We start from the raw sequence: 21,554 nt of genomic DNA on the forward strand, positions 1-21,554 counted from the left end.
AAGATTGAAAAAAACTGGGCTTGTTTAGTCTGAAAATGACCAGAGCTGGCAACTGTTGTGGAAAGTATGACAAACAAAAAAAAACCCCGGACCAGAATACGTGTACGGCTCATTCCCAAAACATCAGTGTTCTACAATCAGGAGTGGCTCCAGGCCCCAGCACGCCAAGTGCATGCTTGGGGCAGCAAGCCGCGGGGGGTGCTCTGCCGGCGCCGCAGGATGCCTTTGGCGGCTTGCCTGCGGGAGGTCCGCTGGTCCCGCGGCTTCTGGACCTCCCACAGGCACAATTGCGGGAGGTCCGCTGAAGCCACAGGACCAGCGGACCTCCTGCAGGCAAGCCACCGAACGCAGCCTGCCTGCCATGCTTGGGGCGGCGAAATGCCTAGGGCCGCCCCTGTCTACAATATCAAATATTCATGCAGATCCACCAAGGGGACCAATTTACTTATTTTTTACAAGGAAGAAAAGCTTTCTTATAATCCAATGTCTGTCTACATAACTATCGCTCTGTCTTTCTCTTCATCTATCTAAATACGTACTGGGACAGATGTAGCTTGTAACTAATAAATGTATCTGTTATAAGACCTGGATATATGAGACTAAAACATGATAGGTAATGGATAAAAGAGTTTAAGGTAGGGGGCTGCAAACTGGGGGTCACAACCCCTCAGAGAATCGCAAGGTTTTTACAGTAGCAGTGCAGAAGTAACTTTTTTGGGGGGTTGTCACAGCCTGAAAAGTTTGAGCACCCCTGTCAGGTTTAAAGCTGAATTGTTTAGCTTAGCCAAATGAAGACTTAGTACTGAGGATACGTTACCTATGTTATAAAGATAATTTAGCATAAGTAAGTTAATAATAAGCCCAATGAGTTTGTGTCTGTTTGTACTCTGATGTTTTGGAAATAACTGCTGAGTTTGGAGGGGCTCCAGAGATCAGTCGACACCACAAGATGACTTGATAGTCCGGGCAAAATGTGAGAGTTTGTCTATACTGTGATAAAATGTCCACAGCACTGAGTCTCAGGCTCTGAGTCAGCTGATTCAGACCCACAGAGCTTGGGCTGCAGGGCTGCAAATTGCAGTGTACGTTCACTCAGGCTCAGGCTGGAGCCCGGGCTCTGACACCCGCCCCCTCCTCACAGTAATGCAGTGACATGAATGCTGAGGAGTAAATAGGAGCACTGTCCAATTGTCCTACCAAGTGAAAAGCCCCCTGATAAATCCCAAAGATGGACTCGTGGGATTCAACCCTCATGTCTATTAATAACCTTTTGTGGGTGTATGCATAACTTATTATAAATGGGGCCCAGCTGCTGGCTAGAGCGCCTCACTTCCTAGAGGTCATTTTGTCCCCTGATCTTCAACAGGAGCCAGGATTCCACACCGAAATGTGAGTATGAAAGAATTAGGAAGACTGGCGGTGGACACCTTGTCCTACCCATTGCAATCTGTGTGGCAGTTATAGGGGAGGTTCCTGCGTGAAAAAGGTACATCCAATTAAATGTGAGTGTGCTGGTTGTTTCTAACCCGCTCCTCAAGTCTCCAATCCCAGCCATGATGCTATCCCACATGATGGTGTTAGCACTAATAACGGAGAAGTTATGGAGGCCAGATCTTCGACTAATACTAGAGTTTAAATGGGTTATCAATATCATTCAATACTATACTCAATAAAGGCTATAGAGAAATACCCTTTAAAAAAAGAGAGATGCCTGTATATATTTAAATAATTAGTAACAGCTAAGGTGCTAGGTCATTGAGTAAAAGATTAGGCAGCATTTTTCCTGGGTTTGCAGCTCCAATACAATGTTATTCTGCATTGCAGCTCTTTGCATGCAGCTATTAAAATGTGTACATAACCAGGACAACCAGAACATCTCGCCTTATGTCATGCCTTAAATCTGATTATAATAGGATTAAAAAAAGAACTAGATACGTTCATGGAGGATAGGTCCATCAATGGGTATTAGCCACGATGGACAGGGATGGTGTCCCTAGCCTCTGTTGCCAGAAGCTGGGAATGAGTAACAGGGGATGGGTCACTTGATGATTACCTATTCTGTTCAGTTCCTCTGAAGCACCTGGCATTGGCCACTCTCGGAAGACTGGATACTGGGCTAGATGGACCATTGGTCTAACACAGTATGGCTGTTCTTATGTTCTCATCCATAAACAATGATAATTTGTTGAACTATTTTAGAAGAAATGAATAATCTGTTACAGGAATGCAGATTCCTCACAACTGCCAAACCCAATAATTCATTTCGTAACCAGAAGGGAAGAATTTTTAAAAAGGAAACGTCCATAGGTTCACAAATTCCAGGGGCAAAAGGGACCACCTCTTCTGAACACAGACAGCTCATAGAACTTCCCTAAAATAGTTCACATTTGAACTAGAGCAGATCTTTAAAAGAACATACCAGTCTTGATTTTAAAACTTATGGAATGATTTGCTGACAATGCACTAAACTTGAAGTAGATTTTCTCTGTATTTGTTTCTAGGGTTTGTTGGATACATCTCATGGCAAAGGCAAGCTGGGACAATAAAACGTCTGTCACAGAATTCATCCTCTTGGGATTCGGAGATCTCCCTGAGCTGCAGACCCTTCTCTTCCTCCTGTTTCTGGTGATCTACATTGTCACCATGGCTGGGAACATCCTCATCTTTGTGCTTGTTGTGACTGATCAGCACCTTCACACCCCCATGTACTATTTCCTGGGGAATCTGTCCTGCTTGGAGACCTGCTGCAGCTGCACCATCCTGCCCAGGGTGCTGGCCAGTTTCTCAACAAAGACAATTGAAATGTCATTTACTGGTTGTTTCATGCAATTATATGTCTTTGCTTCTCTGACAGGTATAGAGTGTTATCTCCTCTCTGTGATGTCTTATGATCGGTATCTAGCGATATGCAAACCCCTGCACTATGGAGCCCATATGAACGGCAGGTTCTGCCTCCAGCTAGCAGCTGGGTCTTGGCTAAGTGGATTTCTAGCTAGTTCCATCATAATATCATTGGTTTCCAAACTAATTTTCTGTGGCCCCAACAAAATTGACCATTTCTTCTGTGATTTCACCCCAATAGTCAAACTCTCTTGCAGCAACACTCGCCTTGTCACACTTTTGGATATCGTGCTGTCATCTGTATTCACTTTGCCCCCATTTCTGTTGACCCTGACATCCTACATTTGTATCATCACCACCATCTTGAGAATCCCTTCCACTGCCGGGAGGCAAAAGGCCTTTTCCACCTGCTCTTCCCACCTCATTGTGGTGATAATTTTCTATGGGACTCTGATGATTGTCTATATGTTACCAAACATCAAGAGACTGAGAGATCTGCACAAATTTTTCTCCCTTTCCTACACAGTCTTGACTCCTATGATCAACCCGCTCATCTACAGCCTGAGAAACAAAGAGGTGAAGGAGGCCCTTAGAAAAGGGATGTGGAAATGCGTGTCTCACACATGACAACATGGGATCCAAGAATTTTTTTGTTCAATAAAATGAAATGGGGAGAGGGTATAGTTGCATATATAAAACAAAGTCCCTAATATCGAGATGGTCCCAATAATATTGAGATATCTGGTTTCCCTAGCTGAGCTATGGAAAATTCAGGGCTTCCAGATTTCCAATGTCCATAAATCTGCCTTTGCTGGATAGAAAAAATCTGGTCAGTTTCCCAGCTTATAGTCAGTTGTGAAACTGACAAGACTCATGTCAAATTCATGTGCCAGGTCACAATGCAGGGAGCTGGGTCCAGCATCACGAGACAGGAGCTGCAGTTGTGGGGTGACAGTAGGGCGGGCTTGCTCTTTACCCCACCCTCACCCTACAGGGCCTCCCGTCTTCACTGGGGATGTGACCCACCCTCTCCTTGGGCATCCCACAATAAAATGAAATAAACCAAAATTCCAAAAAACAAAAGAAACAATTATAGATAGAATTTCCTGAGAATCTACTCATCGTATCTTAATGAGGGTATACATTGAGAGTAGGGGTTTGCAAAGCCCCTTAGGTGATTCAGGCACCGATTCCCATTACACTTATTCAGAATTGGGTATCTAAATACCTTTGGCTTTCAAAGTCTCAGCCTGAAAGCTCTGTGCCCCTCATAGAGTTAAAATTCATGCTCTTTGATCCCAACTGCTACTCTGATTTCTACTACAGTTAGACCTAGAAGCCACTTCTGAGGCTGCACAAATATTTGCTGGCCTGAAGAGCTTCTACTTCAAAAAGAGACAGAGGATAGGAGGGCAAGCAAAGGCTCAGAGAGGGAAAGTACTTTTCCCTATGTAGCAAGTGTACCAGGCTTGCATCCTCAGTGCTCTCATGTATGGTGGGGAAACACGGACAATTTTGCGCTCATCAGGAGAAAAGGTTAAACAATTTCCACCTACATTGTTTATGCCAACACCAAATGGCAAGATAAAGTTACCAACGCTGAGATTCTTCAAAGGGCAAATTTACCAAATGTGACAACCCTGCTCAAGCAAAGATGACTGTGCGGGCTGGGCCACCTGAGTAGGTTGAAAGACAGACACAGTCCCAAGGACATGCTATACAGGGAGCTATCAGAGGGAACAAGAACAACAGGACGTCCCAAATTTCACTATAAAGACACATGCAAGTGAGATATGAAGGAATTTTGAATTGAATCTGACCAGTGGGAAAACTTGGCAAATGATTGTAAGAAATGGCACCATCATCTCTATCAGAGGTATCAAAGTCCATGGCAGGAGCTGGTTCCTACAGCTTGAAGAGAAAAGAGCCCATAGGAAGCAAGCAGCTCCCAACCAAGATACCTACATTTGCAATAACTGCCAAAGATCATGCAAATCTTGGATTGGACTACTCAGTCACATGAGACATTGCAAACCTTCTACCTCATAGGATGCAATTCCCACTGTCTCTCATAGATGAAAGGATGCCAACAACATATGTAGCACGGCTGAGAATAAAAGCCAGGTTTTCTAACACTAGCCAAGTTCTCTATTCTCTAGGTCAAAGGGGATTTCTAAGCATAGCAAACAAATGGGTTCCCAATATTGGCAGCACTGGTGAAGAACAGGACACGGGAGCATGGACACTTGACCGGAGAAAGGACTGGATATTTAAGGAGGCACAGAGTTCTGAGTCTTAGAAGTGAGGAAGCTCTTCTGTTTAAAGCAAAAAGCTTCAACAAAATAAGAAAGAAATCCCAATATTTTCAATATAGCTAGGCTTAGAAGAATTCATTTTTTTCATATATGTAATGTTGACTGGCAATGCTGGTATTTATTCTTTAGTATTTTTTCTATTTTTAATCTATTTAAATTCACAAGTGTGGGACATTATGGGGGATCAGACAATGGCGAGGGGAGACAACAATTATTTAATGACAGCTGACATCAAGATGGAAAAAGTTGCAGCTTTATAACCATTAGAACACAAATTGTCAAACTCACATGTCCACATATACATGGTAAATAGCCTCAAATCAAATTGTAATGAGTTCTCAGGCCACACGTTTCTTATTTTGATGCTCTGTAACTTTTGATTATTATTGAGGGAAGTAGTTTTTTTCATTGATTTGTGTGTGTGAATGGTAAGATTGACATTTACCAATAAAAATCTAATCTTTCCAAACCTAAATATAGCAAAACAAGTGAAGAAAAGGTTGAAATGGGAAAGGACCGATATTAACCTATAGCTTCAACTAGAGGGTGACAGAGTGCAATAGATCATAAAAAAAAAAAAGCTTCCTGTCTAGCGGAGCACTGGCAAGAGAGCTGGGGTAAACAAAGGATTAGAGTAGGACTTAGGAAGGAAGAATCCCATGCACTTCAACAGGCTGGGGACGACTGGCTAAGCAGCAGTTGTGCAGAAAAGGACCTAAGGGTTACAGTGGACGAGAAGCTGAATATGAGTCAGCAGTGTGCCCTTGTTGCCAAGAAGGCCAATGGCATATTGGGCTGCATTAGTAGGAGCATTGCCAGCAGATCAGGGAAGTGATTATTCTCCTCTATTCGGCACTGGTGAGGCCACATCTGGAGTACTGCATCCAGTCTTCCCTGTCCCTCCCCCACCTCCCCAAGTACAGAAGTGATGTGGACAAATTGGAGAGAGTCCAGTAGAGGGCAACAAAATTGATTAGGGAGCTGGGGCACATGACTTATGAGGAGAGACTTATGAGGAGAAGCTGAGGGAACTGGGTGTATTTAGTCTGCAGAAGAGAAAAGTGAGAGGGGATTTGATAGCAGCCTTCAACTCCCTGAATGGGGGATTCCAAAGAGGATGGAGCTAGGCTGCTCTCAGCAGTGGCAGATGACAGAACAAGGAGCAATGCTCTCAAGTTGCAGTTAGGGAGGTCTAGGTTGGCTATTAGGAAAAGCTATTTCACTAGGAGGGTTGTGAAGCACTGGAATGTGTTACCTAGGGAGGGAATGGAATCTCCAGCCTTAGAGGTTTTTAAGGCCCGGCTTGACAAAGCCCTGGCTCGGATGATTTAGTTGGGGTTTGTCCAGCTTTGAACAGGGGGTTGAGGTCTCGTCCAACCCTGATATTCTATGATACTGTGATTCTATGATCACTGGAGAATTTTCTGATGGAGGGGGAATCTCCAGTCATGGCAGTGCTTATAGAGGCAGCCTCCTCCACCATCACCATCTTAAAGGTCCATCAATGGCTATTAGCCAAGATGGCTAAGCCCCTGATGGACAGATGCTGGGACTGTATGACAAGGGATGGATCACTCAATAATTGCCCTGTTCTGTCCCTTCTCCCTGAAGCATTTGGCTCTAGACAGGATACTGGGCTATATGGCCATTGGCCTGACCCATTATGGCCATTCTTATGTTCTTAAATAAAGCACATTTTTAACAATGACCATAATTCATTATTGGAATAACGTATCTAGAGACGTGGTGAATTCGCCCTTACTTCAAGTCTTTAAATCAAGAGTGAATATCTTTCTAAAAGATACACTCCAGCTCAAACAAAATGTACAGATTGATCGAACAATCAGTGGTAGAAGATCTCGGCCCTGTGTTCTGCAGGAGGTCAGATTTGATTTGATAATTGGCCCTTCTCCCCTTAAAAGCTATGAATTTATGAATGAGCCATTCACAGTCTGCAATAAGTGTGTCCACACTGGAATTTGCACCAGTCCGACAACTGGTTTAATGGAAATGGTGCACATTTGTGTGTTGAAAAGGCCTCTGTTTAAAAACAGCAATTCAAGTTAAACCTAGTGCTATCTCTATGCATGCAGAAGGCTTGAAAAACAGAGAGAGAGAACATGTGAGCTCCTAAAAAACATTTGACGTCAATACATCTAGGAGCAATTCTCTCCAGCTCCCATGAAACATAAAGATCATTTAATGAGCCCATCTGAGATCCAGCGCTCTGAGCAATTTAAGGCACTCAGTCCTCAAATGCCTTGATTTCAGATATAAAAAGCATACCCTGCAAACCTCATGCATTGTTGAAACAGAATACATCTTCACACCAGAGTGTTAGACTTCTATCTCTTCCACAGATAGTAGGTTTGATAACAATAGCCTCCAACAGAGCTGGTTCTAGAAGCTGGAACTAGCACTGATTTCAATCAGATCCATTTGTTCAATGAAATTAGATCCCATTAAAAGGTTGGCTACTGGTATTCATACCTGAATTGGTTTCTTTTTTTTTTTCATTTTTTTTTCTATTTTGAATAAAATGATACCCAGTGATGCCAAGACCCTGAAATCTGCCTGGTAAGTGCATGCTATTTATATTATATCTCACCATGTGGGAAAGGCAAGAACGAAATTACTGCAAAATTGACTGTTCCAAAATTTTACCGTTTTCCAAAGTGGCCTATAATGTTGGTTTCCTTGCTTTTTGGTTGCCCAGTTGTAGACCAATGTCAAGATGGATTAACTCCTTTGGCCTCTTTGTAGAATCTGACCTAAAATTGTCTAACTGAGGAACCAATGCAAAATATGAGTCCGCAGATTATTTCCTTAATTATAATAGACTCTAATTCTGATCTTAATTTCACCAGTTTTACGTTACTATCATCTCATCCTTGACTCTGACTCCCTTTGACTCTGACTCCCAGTCACACACTCTGACCCTCATCATTCCATACAAAAGGCAGCCCCTAAACTCTTTCTTGCCCATCACTTTGATCATGTAATTCCCCTTGGAATCCTTCTGTTGGCTTTCCAACCAATATTGTATCATATTGAATCTTTGTGTCACTGCCTTCATTGCTGTACATAGTTTTGTCCCTCCTTCATGATCTTCTCTTTGTCAAACCTCCCGCCCCTCCACTAATGTACTTACCAACACTCTTGTCAGATTCTCACCCATTCCGTCACCTCTGTGCCATCTTCCATGCAGCCACCTCTTCATAGTTCAGTCTCTCCGAGCTCTTCAGACCTTCGCCACACGTGACTCCCTCTTAAACACCCAGTCCTGCCACTCTTTGTATGCTGAATCTTGCTGGGATTTATCTACATACAGGACTTTAAATTGTATATATGTAGCCTCTGGTTATTCCCCTTTGCCTGACTTCTGTCAACTTATCTGTCCTCAAACTGTGAGTTCTTCATATCAAGGATTGTCCTTCTTAAGTGTTTGGAAAGTGTCTAACACATAGGGGGGAATACTCTTCTTAGAAGAAGAGGAAAGTGTATATATTATTATATATTAGTGTATCCCAACTGTTATAGTAATTATTATAACAACAATGGACTTCAAAGGACTTACTCCTGTGGCTTGATTCTCATCTAGTGTTGGTCTGCATAATTCCAGTGACTTCACAAGAACTACACTGATTTATATCAGCAAAGGATACACCCCTCCTATCTATCTATCTATCTAATCTATCTATCATACCACACTTTTCAATATCTGTGCGGCTACATTAGCTTGAGATCAAAATCTGGTCCAGAACACTTTCTCTTAAACTATATTTTCTAGAGAAAAAACAGTCCAATCCTGCTCATGTTGAAGTCAACAGGAGTTTTGTAACGAACATCAGTGGGAACAGGAGAGAATCCAAATATTGATTAATGATAGAGAATAAGAATGCCTATCTCCTGTACTTTTTGATTCAAGTTGCTGCAGGAGGATGGGCAGAAATTTGTCAATCTTGGGATAACATTAAATAAAACAGATTCATTCAGCCCTGTGAGCACCTCCTTGCAGTTTGACAGCAATTTCCATTTGATCTATTGACTAGCTATAAGGGCACTGATTCTCTTGTGCCTTGCACCTTGTCTCATAATTAATTCTTGCACAATGAGAGTGCAAAAAATAATTGATAATGGCTGTTATTTCCAAGGTGCCTATCTATATCTGTAGAGACCTAAAGACCTTTGAAAATCTGGCCATTAGTTGCTTTTTGAACATTTCACCCTTTCTCTAGACACCTGAGTTCAACACAGACATCAGCTGCAATCTTCTCTGGTCCACCTCTCTATTGTTTCTCCTGTTTAGAATCTACATCATCCCTCCACCAGAGTTGTACACTGCTCCACAGCAGAGGGAAGTGTTGATAGAGGTATGTTTGATGGGAGTGTTGGGAAAGGGGTTTAAAAGGAAATGAAGAGAGCTAGGCATCCAAATTCCATTGATTTGGGGTCCTCAATCCCTTCTGCTTCTGTTGAAACCCAAAGCTTCATTTCTCCAACTTCCCCACTAGCTTATTTCTGTATTTCATTTTAAAGAACCGTATCACAAACTAAGAGCACCTGCAGCAGTGAAAGGGACAGGAAGAGCTAAAATAATTTGCTCTTCTGATTATCATACTTTCGTCAATTTTAAGGCCAGCTGGGATGATGAGGATTGTCTAATCCGACCTCCTCCATTGCACAGATTTGGCTAGAGGTACCCAGGACTGTTCATTTTTGTACCAATCAAAATAAGTTACCAAGACATAAAATAATGGTGAAAAATCAGTATTAAACATAGGACAAGACCTGAGCTGGAGTGAATGTGTGTGGATCCAGTTACAGCATAATGGAGCTGTGGTGCAAAACTGGAAGATCATGGGGTCCCGGCACAAATCTGTGTGATGCAGCCCACCAACCTCAGCCATGGAATTTGGAGTAGCTCTTGGATGTAGAATCATCGAATCATAGGACAGGAAGGGGGCTTGAGAGGTCATCTAGTCCAGTCCCCTGCACTCATGGCAGGACTAAGTATTATCAGGACAATCCCTGACAGGTGTTTGTCCAACGTGCTCTTAAAAACCTCCAATGACGGTGATACCACAACCTCCCTAGGCAATTTATTCCAGTGCTTAACTACTCTGACAGTTAAGAAGTTTTTCCTAGTGTCCAGCCTTCTTGCTGCTTGGCCTATCCTCAGAGGTTAAAAAGAACAATTGGTCTCCCTCCTCCTTGTAACAACCTTTTATGTACTTGAAAATTGTTAATATGTCCCCTCTCAGCCTTTACCCCTCTTCCCAAAACTTTCATACAATCACAGACATGTAGGACTGGAAGGGACCTCGAGAGGTCTAGTCCAGTCCCCTGCACACAAGGCAGGAATAAGGCACATGGGAAACTAGGGATCAGATTAAAGGTTTTCGTTAAATGTTTTCTCAGCGTCCCCCCGTCCAGTTCTTAACACCTCAACAGGAAATCCCTTCGGATTCCCTCTGTGTCACCTCTTTCCCTTGGCCAATACGTTCATTCCTGACTTTAAAGTTCTGTCCCCAACGGGTGGTCTGGCACCCACAGGCTGTTTTACCTCCAGCTCTGAATGCTGAAAGGAATCACAATTTCAATTTAGTAAGACCTCATCAGCATGGAACAAACAGAGCCTCGTCTTCCTCGCTTCATTTCTGGTGTGAAAAGGAGTCATTTTAAAACAGTTCCTTTAGAACAGCATTTCTCAAATTGGAGTCCACACCAGGAACTGCGACCAATGGGAGCTGTGGGGGAAGTGCCTGCAGGAGTGAGGGCAGCAGACAGAGCCTCACTGGCCACTCCTATGCCTAGGAGTCGCAGGGTCCTAGTGGCCACTTCCAGGATCCGTGGTAAGCACCACTGGGGCCCTGCACTCCTCACCCCCCACACACACCTCAACCCCCTGCCCCAGCCAAGAGTTCTCTCCTGCCTAAAATCCCTCCCAGAATCTGCACCCCCAACCCCCCAGCCCAGAGCCCCCTCCTGCAACCCAAACACCTCATTCCTGGCCCCAGGCCAGAGCCCGCACACCCAGCTGGAGCCCTCACCCCCCCCCAACACACAACTCCCTGCCCAAGCCTGGAGCCCCCTCCTGCACCCCAGATCCCTCATCCGTGGCCCCAGCCCAGAGCCCACACTCCCAGCCAGAGCCCTCATCCCTCTATACCTCAAACTCCTGCCCCAGCCAGGTGAAAGAGAATGAGGGTGGGTGAAAGCGAGCAACAAAGGGAAGGGGGATGGAGTGAGTGAGGGTGAGGGCTCGGAGAAGGGGCAGGGCAGGGACAGGGTTTCTGTGAAGGAGAGGGCAGGAGGTCCCCAAAATTTTTTAAATCAAAATGTGTTTCCTTGGGTTGCTAAAGTTTGAGAACCACTGCTTTAGAACATAAGAACGGCCATATTGGGTCAGACATAATGGTCCATCTAGCCCAGTATCCTGTCTTCCAATAGTGGCCAATGTCAGGTGCCCAAGAGAGAATGAACAGAACAGGCAATCATCAAGTGATCATCGATTTTCAGAGCTGAGCTAATTTAGTTACTGGGGCATATTTTTTAATGTTATAGGCTCCTAACGATTCAGATAGGTGCTGATTGAGATTTTCTAAAGTGCCTAGGCACCTAATTCTCATTGATTCCAATGGGAGTTAGGCACTCAAACTGCTTATGTACTGTTGTCAATCCCTCTAGGCAACAATCTGCATCTTTAGGTGCCTTTAGAAATCTTGCCCACACTTTTTTTAATTTAAGACAAGAAGCAATGTTGACTGTTCAAATTCTATTCTTAGATAAATATTAAAAGAGTGGGTGGCAACTAATGAAAAGGTCTGGGGAACCAGCAGAACTGAGATGTAGATCTTAATACTCCATGAGTAACAGTGGGGATTTTTGTAGTGTAATTGGAGTTGCATGCCAAACCCCATATGCCAACCACAGGTAAACATATAGGAAGAATATTCAAAGCCCCTTGATAGACTTGGATGCTCAGTTCCCATTACATCTAATGGAAATTTTGTCATCCAGATCCCCACGGCAGATTTTGAATTTCATCCATTGTTTCTGTGAGAGTTCCATGAGCGGTTGATCCTATCAGCTCATTCAGTTTGGCCCATCTTTCCTTGAATAGCTATAGAAGTAATCTAATGCAGCCAGTAAGACCTTCCCATTCTTTCTCTTCTTTGGGAGTGGTCAACCATCTTTCAGCAAAGGGTGTTTTCAACCGTAGGGATAAAAGATATTTATTGAGCTTTAAAAGCTGAGTCTAGTCCCTGAATCGTTCTGGTTTATTGTCTGTCTGTGCTTTATTGGTACACTGTGCTTTCTCTAGACACTGCGCACATGGCAGATGTTGAGAGGGGAAACCAAAGCGACATTACAGAATTCATCCTCCGCGGGTTCAGGATCTTCTATCCATTCCAGATCGCTCCCTTTGTGCTGGTTCTGCTAATGTACCTCACCACCGTGGCTGGGAACACCCTGATCATTGTCACCATTCTGGCTGATCGGGGCCTTCACACCCCCATGTATTTCTTCCTGGGGAACTTGTCCTTCTTGGATATTTGGTACACATCCAACATCGTCCCCAAAATGCTGCAAGGTTTCCTGGCTGAGAAGGGCGTGGCGATCTCCTTCAGTGACTGTGTTACACAGCTTTATATCTTCGGCTCCCAGGCAGCCACCGAAAGCTTCCTGCTAACAGTGATGGCCTATGATCGCTACTTGGCGATATGCAACCCGCTGCGTTACATGGCCCTCATGAATGCGAAGGTGTGCGTCGAGCTGGCTTCCTGCTCTTGGCTGGGTGGCTTCCTCTTCAACCCAGTGATAATGGCCTGGATTTACAGACTACGTTTCTGTGGCCCTAATGAAATCGACCATTTCTTCTGTGACTTCATGCCCCTGGTCAAGCTGTCATGCAGTGACACCCACCTGATAACCTTAGCAGCATTCTTGCTCTCCGCTACAGCCACCCTGATCCCCTTCCTGCTAACCCTCATATCCTACGCATTCATCATAACAGCGATAGTAAAAAACCCTTCCAGCACTGGGAGGTGGAAGGCCTTCTCCACCTGTACCTCTCACCTTACTGTGGTCAGCACTTTCTATGGGGCACTGGCCATTGTCTACGTAGTGCCGACAGCCAATTCTGCTGTCAACCTGAACAAAACATTCTCCCTTCTCTACAGCCTGGTCACCCCATTGCTCAACCCCCTGATCTACTCCTTGAGGAACAAGGATGTGAATGATGCCCTGAGGACAATGGCTGCTAGACTGAGGAATTTTCTAAGAAAGTAGAGAAAAAAAGGGAGGTTTTAAAATGAAAAACATTGGGTCACATTCAGATGGTGCAAACTAGCATAACTCCAGTAGTGAGCTGGAGTCGGTTGTTAAATTTAGAAACCTTTTAGAACAGGTTGTAAAGGGTTTTTAAACTTAACAAAAGCTCCAGCAGCTCCCTGCCCTGCCCTGGCCTCGGCCCCAGCTCACCTGGCTCCAGCTCTGCCTCTGCCTCCTCCTCTGAAGGCTCCCCCTCCGGGCTTCCCGCCAATCAGCTGTTAGCGTGGGAAGCCTGGGAGGGCTGAGAAGGAAGAAGCAGCTTCCTGCAGGTGAGGTGGGGCAGGATGATTATCCAGCCTTCTGACTACTACCCCATGCTACTCATCCATGTGGGCACAAATGATACTGCGAGGTGTGACACTGAGCAGATCAAGAGTGACTACAGGGCTCTGGGAGTACGGGTTAAGGAGTTTGGAGCGCAGGTGGTATTCTCTTCGATTCTTCCTGTTGAAGGTAGAGGTCCAGGCAGAGACAGATGCATCGTGGAGGTGAATGCCTGGCTGCGAAGATGGTGTCGCCAGGAGGGCTTTGGCTTCCTCGACCACGGGAGGCTATTCGAGGAAGGACTGCTAGGCACAGATGGCGTTCACCTTTTGAAGAGGGGAAAAGCCTTATTTGCGCACAGACTGGCTAACCTAGTAAGGAGGGCTTTAAATTAGGTTCGACGGGGACAGGTGAGCAAACCCCACAGGTAAGTGGGGAACAAGACCTGGGAGATGGGTTGGAAACAGGAGGGAGCACGGGCTATAATGGCAATGAGGAAGGAGGGTCAGGGCAAAGCTGGGAGGCAAGATCAAACCAGTATCTTAGATGCCTATATACAAATGCAAGAAGTATGGGTAATAAGCAGGAAGAACTGGAAGTGCTAATAAATAAATACAACTATGACATTATTGGCATTACTGAAACTTGGTGGGATAATACACACGACTGGAATGTTGGTGCGGATGGGTATAGTTTGCTCAGGAAGGATAGACAGCGGAAAAAGGGAGGAGGTGTTGCCTTATATATTAAGAATGTACACACTTGGACTGAGGTAGAGATGGACATAGGAGATGGGAGTGTTGAGAGTCTCTGGGTTAGGCTAAAAGGGGTAAAAAACACGGGTGATGTCGTGCTGGGAGTCTACTACAGGCCACCTAATCAGGTGGATGAGGCTTTTTTCAAACAACTAACAAAATCATCCAAAGCCCAAGATTTGGTGGTGATGGGGGACTTCAACTATCCAGATATATGTTGGGACAATAACACCGCAGGGCACAGACTATCCAATAAGTTCCTGGACTGCATTGCAGACAACTTTTTATTTCAGAAAGTTGAAAAAGCTACTGGGGGGAAGCTGTTCTAGACTTGATTTTAATAAATAGGGAGGAACTTGTTGAGAATTTGAAAGTAGAAGGAAGCTTGGGTGAAAGTGATCATGAAATCATAGAGTTTGCAATTCTAAGGAAGGGTAGAAGGGAGTACAGCAAAATAGAGACAATGGATTTCAGGAAGGCGGATTTTGGTAAGCTCAGAGAGCTGATAGGTAAGGTCCCATGGGAATCAAGACTGAGGGGAAAAACAACTGAGGAGAGTTGGCAGGTTTTCAAAGGGACGCTATTAAGGGCCCAAAAGCAAGCTATTCCGATGGTTAGGAAAGATAGAAAATGTGGCAAAAGACCACCTTGGCTTAACCTTGAAATCTTGCGTGACCTACAAAATAAAAAGGCGTCATATAAAAAATGGAAACTAGGTCAGATTACAAAGGATGAATATAGGCAAATAACACAGGAATGCAGAGGCAAGATTAGAAAGGCAAAGGCACAAAATGAGCTCAAACTAGCTATGGGAATAAAGGGAAACAAGAAGACTTTTTATCAATACATTAGAAGCAAGAGGAAGACCAAGGACAGGGTAGGCCCACTGCTCAGTAAGGAGGGGGAAACAGTAACGGGAGACTTGGAAATGGCAGAGATGCTTAATGACTTCTTTGTTTCGGTCTTCACTGAGAAGTCTGAAGGAATGTCTAATACAGTGAATGCTTACGGGAAGAGGGTAGGTTTAGAAGATAAAATAAGAAAAGAGCAAGTAAAAAATCACTTAGAAAAGTTAGATGCCTGCAAGTCACCAGGGCCTGATGAAATGCATCCTAGAATACTCAAGGAGTTAATAGAAGAGGTATATGAGCCTCTAGCTATTATCTTTGGGAAATCATGGGAAACAGGGGAGATTCCAGAAGACTGGAAGGGGGCAAATATAGTGCCCATCTATAAAAAGGGAAATAAAAACAACCCAGGAAACTACAGACCAGTTAGTTTAACTTCTGTGCCAGGGAACATAATGGAGCAGGTAATTAAAGAAATCATCTGCAAACATTTGGAAGGTGGTAAGGTGATAGGGAATAGCCAGCATGGATTTGTAAAGAACATATTGTGTCAAACTAATCTGACAGCGTTCTTTGATAGGATAACGAGCCTTGTGGATAAGGGAGAAGTGGTGGATGTGATATACCTAGACTTTAGTAAGGCATTTGATACGGTCTCACATGATGTTCTTATAGATAAACTAGGAAAGTACAATTTAGATGGGGCTACTATAAGGTGGGTGCATAACTGGCTGGATAACCGTATTCAGACAGTAGTTGTTAATGGCTCCCAATCCTGCTGGAAAGGTAAAACAAGTGGGGTTCCGCAGGGGTCTGTTTTGGGACCGGTTCTGTTCAATATCTTCATTAACAATTTAGATGTTGGCATAGAAAGTACGCTTATTAAGTTTGTGGACGATACCAAACTGGGAGGGATTGCAACTGCTTTGGAGGACAGGGTCAAAATTCAAAATGATCTGGACAAATTGGAGAAATGGTCTGAGGTAAACAGGATGAAGTTCAATAAAGATAAATGCAAAGTGCTCCACTTAGGAAGGAACAATCAGTTTCACACATACAGAATGGGAAGAGACTGTCTAGGAAGGAGTATGGCAGAAAGAGATCTAGGGGTCATAGTAGACCACAAGCTTAATATGAGTCAACAATGTGATACTGTTGCAAAAAAAGCAAACATGATTCTGGGATGCATTAAGAGGTGTGTTGTAAACAAGACACGAGAAGTCATTCTTCCGCTTTACTCTGCGCTGGTCAGGCCTCAGTTGGAGTATTATGTCCAGTTCTGGGCACCGCATTTCAAGAAAGATGTGGAGACATTGGAGAGGGTCCAGAGAAGAGCAACAAGAATGATTAAAGGTCTTGAGAACATGACCTATGAAGGAAGGCTGAAGGAATTGGGTTTGTTTAGTTTGGAAAAGAGAAGACTGAGAGGGGACATGATAGCAGTTTTCAGGTATCTAAAAGGGTGTCATCAGGAGGAGGGAGAAAACTTGTTCACCTTAGTCTCCAACGATAGAACAAGAAGCAATGGGCTTAAACTGCAGCGAGGGAGATTTAGGTTGGACGTTAGGAAAAAGTTCCTAACTGTCAGGGTAGTTAAACACTGGAATAGATTGCCTAGGGAAGTTGTGGAATCTCCATCTCTGGAGATATTTAAGAGTAGGTTAGATAAATGTTTATTAGGGATGGTCTAGATAATATTTGGTCCTGCCATGAGGGCAGGGGACTGGTCTCGATGACCTCTCGAGGTCCCTTCCAGTCCTGGAGTCTATGAGTCTATGAGGCGCGAGGAGGGCTCTAGGCGCCGCGCGTCTCTGGCCCCGGCCCTGGCCCCAGCTCCAGCCCCAACTCCAGCTGGCACAGCTCCTGGTCGGACCCCAGCCCCGACTCCGGCCGGCTGGGCAGCGTGGCTCCAGGCAGCTTGGTAAGTGGGGTAGGGAGGGGGTGTTGGATAGAGGGCAGGGGGTGGATTAGGGTCGGGACTTGGGGTGGTCAGAGGGCAGGAACGGGATTGAATGGGGGCAAGGGTCCCGGGGGGGACCATCAGTAAGGACCAGGGGTTGAATGGGGCGGTGGGTGTCAGTCAGAGGCAGGGGTTCCAGGGGCAGTCGGGACAGAGAGAAGGGGTGGTTGGATGGGACAGGGGTCCTGGGGAGGCCATCAGGAATAAGAGGAGGGGTTGGATGGGGTGGCAGGGGGCAGTTACAGGACAGGGAAGGGGAGTTGATGGGGCAGGAGTCCAGGGGGTGGGGTGTCAAGGAACGTGGAAGGTTGGATGGGGCAGGAGTCCCGGGGGGTGGGCAGGAGTCCCGGGGGTGCATGACCCCCTCGTGGGGTGAGGAAGAGGGAACCAGTTGTTAATATTTTGGCAGCTCATCACTGCGTAACTCCGTCTAAATCAGTGGAGATGTGCATGTTTGTACAAGATGCAGATGCAGTCCAGGCCCCACCAGATTTAGCAGCCAAGGAAATCTCATGTTGTACTCCCAACTGCATCGATAGCATGGCCTCCTGGTGCATGAGTTATTGGTCTAGATCTGCCCCAAACCTATTTCTCCACGTGCTGCATTTGCCATCTGAAGCTGTATCCTAGCTGGTGCCCTCCATGGACCACAGTAACCTGGGGTTTGCTGTCCACCAGGACATGCTCCAAGAGATGATGATGGGACAGATTTTTAAAAGTATTTAGGTGCCTAAGGATGGAGATAAAACACCTAGTGGAGGGTTTCCAAACCACCACGGAGCCTAATGTCTATTAATTTCAAAGGCAGTTAGACATCTAGGCACTTCTGACAATCCCATAGTATGTCCCAGTATGGATAAGCCCTTACAGTTGAGTTCAGCACCTAAAGCAAGGATTCAGCTGCTTCTGTTTGCATGAACAGTACGATGTATACTCCCCAAAACATGCTCTTTGGATAGCAATGAGGTGCTACATTCCCAGCATAGCTCCATTTCAACTGACGACCCAAATCTCCTACTGGTATAAATCGGTGTCACTATGCTGAAATAAGCATAATGATACCGAGTTAGAACAACTGAGGATCTGGCACACACAAAATGTAACTGTAACTGATACCTGGATTCATCCATTTACTAATAGATCAGGATATAAATATCATAAACCATTTCCCAGAACCCTTTCCTCAAAAATTGAATTAAATTCACATCCTGAATAAAGATTCATTTGGAATGAATTGTTGTTTTTCTTTATTCTTGTGGTAGGTAACCAAAGTTGCAGCCAGAACTGGGGCCTCGTTCTGCTTAGTGTTTTACACTATCCCTGCCCCTGGAGAGGATACAAACTAAGAAGATTTGAATTTGCCCTTTAACAGCTGGGTGGAAGGATGGTACAGTGGTTAAAGCACCAGGTGTGGGAGACCCAGCTTCAATTTGTGTGTGCCTTTGGGCAAATCACTTTGTCACTGGGTGTTCAGTGGTATTTAGGTGCCTACCCTGCTTAAATGTTTTTCTGAATCCCAGCAGGGGCTAGATTCACAAAGGGATTTAGGAGCTAACTCCTAATTTAAAAGCTTAAATCCCATAATCAGACTGAGAGCGCCTTGCATTGGAATAGCCTATAGCCCAGCGGTGAGGGCACTCACCTGAGACATGACAGATCCTTTCTCTCCATTAACTGATGGCTGACTCTCAGCCAGGGGTCCCCCACATCCCAGGTGCACCCTGTACCCATTCGGCTAAAAGTGAGGTGGGGGCTCCACATCCTCATTTTGTGTGAGTTCACCTATAGGCCCCCATCTGCATGTTCTGAGCTTCTTTCTGAGACCAGGCCTGCAGGGGACTCAGGTGGAGGAACATCTTTCTCCCCCTACTTCATGCATCGCACTTGGGCTTAGGTGTCCGGGTGCCCAAAGTAGAGCAGCAGCATGTGAGCTCAGACACCGAAACATCCATACCTAGGGAACTTTTACTGCAAAAATGTAGGCACTGACTCCAAGCGAGTTTAGGCATCTACAGGCTTCGGAGGCAGCTGAGTGAGGAGGTTGTGAATCGCGGTGATATCTGATTCTGGGATTTAGGAGCCTAGAGCGGCAGTTAGGCACCTAAGCTATAGAACTGGTCCATGCTTCTTCTTCAGAGCAAACAAAGAACCTAAGAACAAAATTGTCCTTGGACAGTGCAACTACTCACAGCCCCTTCATAGGGCTCCTGCCAAAGTCCTTCATGTGAGTTCACTTCCATAGATGTTTCCTTTCCTTGAATGTCTCCTTGCAGGTTTTTCATCAAGGATGTTCCACAAACAGCAAACTCAGTACAAATCTGCACAGCTGTTCAGAACACTGAGCACACCCAGCAGGAAGTGTAGGCCAACACCTACACTCAGCCAATCAGGAAAGAGAATTATGCCATGTGGTTTGTGCACCCAATGAAAATAACTCAAACTCCTGATGTCACATAGCCTGAGAATGAATGTTAGCCCATGGACTGTACAAATAATATTCTTGGTGAATAAACCTGACAGTCCTCCTCAGCTGATCAACCGTTTCGGAACAAAAAGGATTTCATAGAAAAATGATTATTTTTCACCCAAACTGAACATTGGCAAAAAGTATAGCCACACTGCAGAAATTTTTAATTTGGGAGAAAAATTATATGGCACTTTGTGTTCAGTTCAATACAAACTTGGTAAGTGAAATTATTAATTCACCCAACAGCAGTAAATAGATTTTTAATAAATTAAAATCCACATATTTGCAAAATTCAGTAACTGCCTTCCACATGTTTTTCATAAAATATTTTTTAAAATACTCTGTGAAAAAACTCAGACCCCTGAAAAATGGCTCAGATACCAACCCCTCCAAATGAGAACAACTTTGAAATAACACTTCTTAAATTCAGATAGGTTTTTTTTTTCCTTCTTTTTTTCATTTCTGACCAACTTTTGCCCATGGACAATGCACAAACAGAGAAAGATTTTATTTATTAAAGAAATTGTTCTGTATCAATTAGTCACTCCTTCCCATCTGGGATGAGTTAAAAGGCTACGGATAGGAACAACCCAAGCTGTGGCTCTTGGATCCATTTTTCTTTGGCTTATCTAACCTAGCTTGGATCGCTGGAATGCTTTTTAAAGCCATAAATTTATTGAGAGCTTTTCTCAGGGACTCCATGATCTCTTATTTTGGTGCCATGGCATTAGGGCTTCTGGAGAACCTAGAGCAGGTCTTCGAACTGAATACAGTAATGAGATTCTCTTTCAGATAAAATCATAATCACAGAACAATGCCTGACAGCCTAAACCCAACAGCAATATTGAAATCCTAGGCATGGAATAAAACCATCTCCACCATCTTTTCATGCACAGTTTGGAAGAATGTGACTGTCCTCATCCCTAAATTGCCCTGCCATAGAATGAGTGCATTTAGGAGATGGCAAACAGAGAATCTGGACTGAATCCTTCTTCCTAAGAGTCTAACTCTGGCTTTGCCCTTCTCAAGCCAATGTTCTCGGGAATTCTTTCTGGGCATTTTCCTAGCATCATGGTCCACACACACCCACTGCAAATGACACAAGTTGAGTACAGGGCTCTGCCACAGACAAGCAAGGCTGCATTCATCCCTGCTGTGTACCAGTGTTGTGTAGTTGTTTTTGATGGAAAATTGGATTTTCAATTAAACACATTTTGGGGGGAGTGGGATGGGATTTCTGCTTTCTGTGAAAAACGTCCTTCTTTTGGTCAAATGATGTCAGCAATAAAATGATTAACGTCCTGAAACGATGCCTTCAGACATGTTCAGCAAGATACATTTCATATTCCTCAAGATATAGCTTAATTTTCATGTTGAACTCCATTATGTATAGTTTAAGGAGTGGAGGAAAAATATTCTCTTGAGGGAAATGTCATATACAAAGCAATTATTTCATGTAGGGTTCACATTTTTACACATCTGCTTTCTTGTAAATATAAAATGTGATGTAACTTTAATGAAGTAAACATATCAAATGGAAGAATATATCCTGATAATATACATTCTTTTTTCTTTCTTTTATTTTCTGGACAGCTGCATTCAAGTCTGAAATGTTCTCCATCCTCAAATGTAATCCAAGATGAAATATATTTTTAAATGCCAATTTTTGCCTTTTGTATTAAAAATGTATATATTTGGACTGAGAATGAGATGGAAATAGGAGACAGACTTGTTGAAAATCTCTGGATAAAGATAAAAGGGGTAAAA

General features: G+C 44.2%; 2 protein-coding genes across 2 annotated transcripts; both read left to right on the forward strand.

Annotated features, from left to right (window-relative positions):
- Window positions 1-2,520: 2,520 nt before the first annotated feature.
- LOC127030896 (olfactory receptor 6N1-like) lies at window positions 2,521-3,468 on the forward strand. Its single transcript, XM_050917593.1, has one exon. It carries the CDS (start codon window positions 2,521-2,523, stop codon window positions 3,466-3,468), a length of 948 nt encoding a protein of 315 aa, XP_050773550.1.
- A 9,026-nt stretch (window positions 3,469-12,494) lies between these two features.
- On the forward strand, window positions 12,495-13,451 carry LOC127031166 (olfactory receptor 11A1-like). Its single transcript, XM_050917930.1, has one exon. The coding sequence runs from the start codon at window positions 12,495-12,497 to the stop codon at window positions 13,449-13,451; it is 957 nt and encodes a 318-aa protein (XP_050773887.1).
- Window positions 13,452-21,554: the final 8,103 nt, after the last annotated feature.

Source organism: Gopherus flavomarginatus, chromosome 11 (assembly GCF_025201925.1).
Source record: "Gopherus flavomarginatus isolate rGopFla2 chromosome 11, rGopFla2.mat.asm, whole genome shotgun sequence".
NCBI classification, from domain to species: domain Eukaryota; kingdom Metazoa; phylum Chordata; order Testudines; family Testudinidae; genus Gopherus; species Gopherus flavomarginatus.

What these genes read in the sequence shown, in the direction of transcription:
- LOC127030896 (XM_050917593.1), top strand. Translation starts at nt 2,521, where the DNA reads ATGGCAAAGGCAAGCTGGGACAATAAAACGTCTGTCACAGAATTCATC.
- LOC127031166 (XM_050917930.1), top strand. Translation starts at nt 12,495, where the DNA reads ATGGCAGATGTTGAGAGGGGAAACCAAAGCGACATTACAGAATTCATC.